Consider the following 4,804-nt stretch of genomic DNA (forward strand, 5'->3'; position numbering starts at 1 on the left):
CCTTGCCTCCCACGACTACGTACAAATCACATAAGTTTATCATTCTAAATATTGAATCATATTTTTATTATAAATTAAATATAATAACTCACCACTCGATAGAGCTTAACCCTAACATTCGTGGATGAACTTCTTTCCTAAAAATATTTATATTTTGAGTTAATTTTTAATATAATGATTAATATAATTAGATATATAATACAGCAAAACTTAAGCTACTATAGAAAAATAATAAAAGTCACATACATCCTATGCAGTTCTTTCCAGAAGCAAATTTTCTAACATATATATATATAAATTACTATTGACCAATACTAAATACAACCTCTACATAAAATGGCAGTTACTATAATAAGCACCCTTCATATTGTAAAATCCAGAGAACAATGCTTTGCTTATCATCCTATGATTTGTCAAACATGAAATACAGCAATTGGAATAATATGGTACTGAAATTGACACCTTCGACTAGGAATGGCTAAAAGTATTACAACTGAGGTTTAACATGCCCAGATGCTGTTTTATAAAGAAACAGACTAGAAAAAGGTTTAGATACCAATCATAGATGGCAGGACCAGTGCTGAAGTGCAAGGAAAAAATTTTAAAAAATGTTTTTCTTAGAGGGCACTTATTTATAGTGTTAAACATATTTTGGGATTTTTATTATTAAACTTCTCTTCAAACTTCATTAAATAATACAATATAATACAAATAATTGAATGCTATTCTACTATTTACAAAAATAAAATCTGAAATCCAATAAAAGATAAATTCTCTATATTTTTTCAATTCACAAATGTGATTTTGCCCTCACGATAAGACAAGATGGCCCTAGTAGGTAAGGGGTAAACTACAAGGGACATTCCCATCTTGGAAATTCTAAATTACCAATCTGAACATATCCTTATGATCTGAGTGTATGGATATTTTGCATTGGAAAGGGCTGCTACATAGTCTACCTAAAAGTTATCAATATTTGGTGGCATCACACTATCTGCAAAATGTTGATTCAAGTCAAAATACAGTTCTGAGATATGCAGTTCCCCTGCATCTTTATATCATTTGTGGTTGTCAGGTGACTTTCTGATTTGCATATTCAAAATTGTTTTAATATAACTTAACTCTGTATAAATGTATGTTAATATGTGATGTTGAGATAGATGTGTTTGTGTTAGTACATAGGTGTTTTACATTAGTTGTGGACCAGTTGGTGTTTATTTAATTTTATACATAAATGTTATATATACAAGAACACAATTATTCAGGCATATATAGAATTTGTCTTATAATAGTTGGAGATGGGGCATGTAACGTGCATCCTATCTAGATGCCTTTTTTTTTTTCCTAGAAAAGGTTGATTCGTGGCCTGGTTAATTTTACAAACAACCTTAAATTGCAAGTTGTACCCTGATGTATCACACATTGAGTTGACTAGATGTTTTCTATCCAGACATTCTGTATAAAGCCATAGTTTTTGAACATTGGTTATCTTACTTCTTGACCAGCGAACTAGCCTGAATAATAGAGCATGACTTCTTGCATATATATGATGACCCACTGCTGATGCTGTTAACACTTGGAAGAAAGAAAAGATGGTGCTCAACCCAGAAGTGAAGCCCAACCTAAACCAAGCCAAGTGCTGACCCAATAATGTTTGGAGAAACGGAGTATTCTTGAAGCAACTGATGTGCTCACCAATGTGTCAGTTTCACCCCATTTGTCACATCCAAGTTGATGCCACTGAACACTTCAAAGAGATAACTCCAGAAGAACATAATTGGTTCTTATGTCTTGTGGGGTGGGGGGATGGTGGTTGCTTAAACTTACCATTATTTAGAGGCCCATTTTAGTGAACAAAAGAATAAAGATTGATTCTATTCACACACTGTTGTTCCCTTGTTTATTCATTGCTTTATGTATTTAAATTTATATGCTACAAAACATTTTCTGAATTTGCATTTTGCAGATAGTTAATACTCTTTCAGATATCAGTGTATTTAAATCCCCCCACACACACACACACACATACACGCACACAATTTTGGATGATGTGGAAATGCACTGTTATAGTTCTAAAAATCTCTGATTGAAATTTGTTGGATATGTTACAAGTTAACACTGCTGTTCATTTGATGTAGATTATATGTATTCCAAGCCACACATTTGTAAAATGAGACTCAAAATAGGACAATTACAGACATGTACATGTAAATATTCTTACTCAATAAAGCTTTTGATGTCATTTTTATTAGTGTCTAATAATTTTCTTAATATAGATTGGGAAATAAAAGACTTTACCTGAATTCTAGAAATTTTAAAATTACTATGGAAAGCTGATTTTTCTCTTATATGTATATATATTTGTCAAAATGTAACAAAATAAATCGGTGATACATGTATTGACTTGTAAATCAATAATGAAACACTGAAAATAATAGAAAACTAAAATAAGAGAGTAGATGTATTGGTTGTTCAATAAATCCAGTGCATTTGAGAATTTAAGGTAAATTCTTAATTCTTGGAGTTATTATTCATAGTGTTTGAAACAACATCTACATGCTCGGCTGACAGCCCTCCCACTTTGTGCAGAAATCCAACGAGCAACAATTCCAAAGGCAGCAGATGTTGGTAAATTCATGTGTATTACAGGTCAGTAATAAAATTATTCAAATTTTAAAAATAACTCAATACTTTTATTTGCTAGTACTTGTAAAATTTTGTATTTTACTAGAAAAGTTTAAAATTAACTGAAGTGGAAAATGGCTTACGTTTAAACTCTTAACACTGTAGGATTTTATGAAAAAATTAGGAGTAAAGTTAAAAATATCTGTGAGGTTCCACAAACAATGAGGCTGCTATGTATTCAGGTGAAACTATTTTCAGTTATATAAAAGGGAAAATTTTGTAAATATGTAATATAAAAATGGGTGAGTTCAACAAGAAAAAGTTGGAGAAACTCTTCCCCCCCCCTTTATATTCATGTTGCTGCTTTTTCCAGTTGCAATAAGAAAGGGAAGCCAAGTATTCCCCAATATTTTCTTGTTTAGCTTACTCAATTTTATGTTATCTTTTCAGAGTTTGTTCTTTTTTATCTATGACTCTCTTTTGTTTTGTATCACATTTCTATAGCTGACCTTAGCTCTTTTTGTACATTTGAAAGTTTTTGTTTGCTCTAGTGCAAAACTACACAATAGACAATCTACACTCTTTCCACCATTGAGAATTGAATACAAGATTTTAATGTTGTAAGTTCTATACCAGCAGAAATTATATGTCTACAGATCAAAAGTTTATTTCATGTCATAGATATTCAGGTTATATATATATCTCCATGTTCTTATATGCATGATTTTAATATTAACTTACAAAAGAGACTAGAAATTAAAAAAAAAGTACTAATTATCAGAAACATGAATGTAGTATATGAAGTAATAAAGTTGAATTTGAAGACCACCGAGGCATTTTGAAATTATAGGTAACACTTTAACAAAGGCATGCAATATCGTAATTTTATTTACAAAACTGGATAAAATTTCAATTTCATCCACTGTATACAAAAGAAATGTGATTATCATTTTGTAGTAGCAATTTTAGGTTTTTTAAAATAATGTGGAAAAAATAAACAAGTTTAATGTAAGACAAAGAAAAACGGGGTATCTTAAGGCTACTTTAAACATGTATGGTTAATAATCATACAGAATTGCATAATTAAATAGTTATTGAAAGAATAGAAAATGCTATTTTATGAATGTGTTCTACTATAAATGACAAACATCAGAAACATCTATGTTGATAACCAAAGGTGATTAAAGATTTAATTCATGAGAGATAAAGTTTGAGAAATACATAAAAGTAATAAAAATGAAAACTATAAATTATAATATTAACAGGAATTTAGTAACAGAATTAATAAGAAAAGCAAACAGATAATTTAATTAAATTAGACTCAAAACTGTTGTTATAAGACATATGAAATTGTATATGAGAAATACACACACACATTTAAAACAGATTTGTTCATCTGTCTCTGGTGTCGCAAATTGTTGTAAGAAACTGTGAACTATTTCTGATGAAATTTGGTAAAGGAACTCTGTGGATCTACAACCCACAAAAATTGAATTTAAATGAATAAATAATTAGACAAACAATACTAGTTTCAATTTTGCCACCTTCATACAATGCAATTGGGTTCAACTGAGTGAGGAAGATGATAAAGTATGTGAAGCAGACACCAAACAAAAGTGACAATGTTGCCTATAGTATGGGTACATTTGCATTGGATGACCAGATCATTTGCTGTGGCTCAAAACTGTAGAAAGGAGCAGGTCATGCTGCCATTTATAGCATTAATATTTAAGGTACCTTTGCTAGTTTTAAATAAGAAGAATAAATAAATGAAGTGATTATTAATAGCATGTCTAAAAATCTATTTATCACAACCAGTAAATAATTTTTGTCTTGCATGCTGAAATGTTTCAGTAAATAAAAAGTAAATATCCAAGGTGAATGCAACATAGTGATTTAAGTGTTAAAACAAATATTTGTAATCAAACTATATTTTCCACTTGAAGGTCAAAATATTACTAATTCACTGGATAATAAAATGATTTCAAGTAATAGTAATAATATACAAATTATGGAAGTTAAGCAATGTAGTATATTAGTTCATGTTTTAGTGAATTGGTGAGTGTGACATTTAAATCAGGCAAGTACTGGAAAAATTAAAAAGCTGAGAAGGATGAAAATAATAACCATAGACTGATTATATTTATATATATATATATATATATATATATATATATAT

The 4,804-nt window shown here is 29.6% G+C and overlaps 1 protein-coding gene across 1 annotated transcript in view; it reads left to right on the forward strand.

Annotated features, from left to right (window-relative positions):
• The window catches only part of LOC111086450 (DNA helicase MCM9-like), a 48,058-nt gene that overhangs the window by 26,203 nt on the left and 17,051 nt on the right, over positions 1–4,804 (forward strand). Inside the window, exon 4 of the mRNA XM_022389371.1 lies at positions 2,538–2,649. Within this exon, the coding sequence (XP_022245079.1) occupies positions 2,538–2,649 (112 nt within the window). The remainder of the gene's footprint in view (positions 1–2,537; positions 2,650–4,804) is intronic.

The sequence above is a fragment of the Limulus polyphemus genome, unplaced genomic scaffold (genome assembly GCF_000517525.1).
Source record: "Limulus polyphemus unplaced genomic scaffold, Limulus_polyphemus-2.1.2 Scaffold1112, whole genome shotgun sequence".
Taxonomy (NCBI): Eukaryota; Metazoa; Arthropoda; class Merostomata; order Xiphosura; family Limulidae; genus Limulus; species Limulus polyphemus.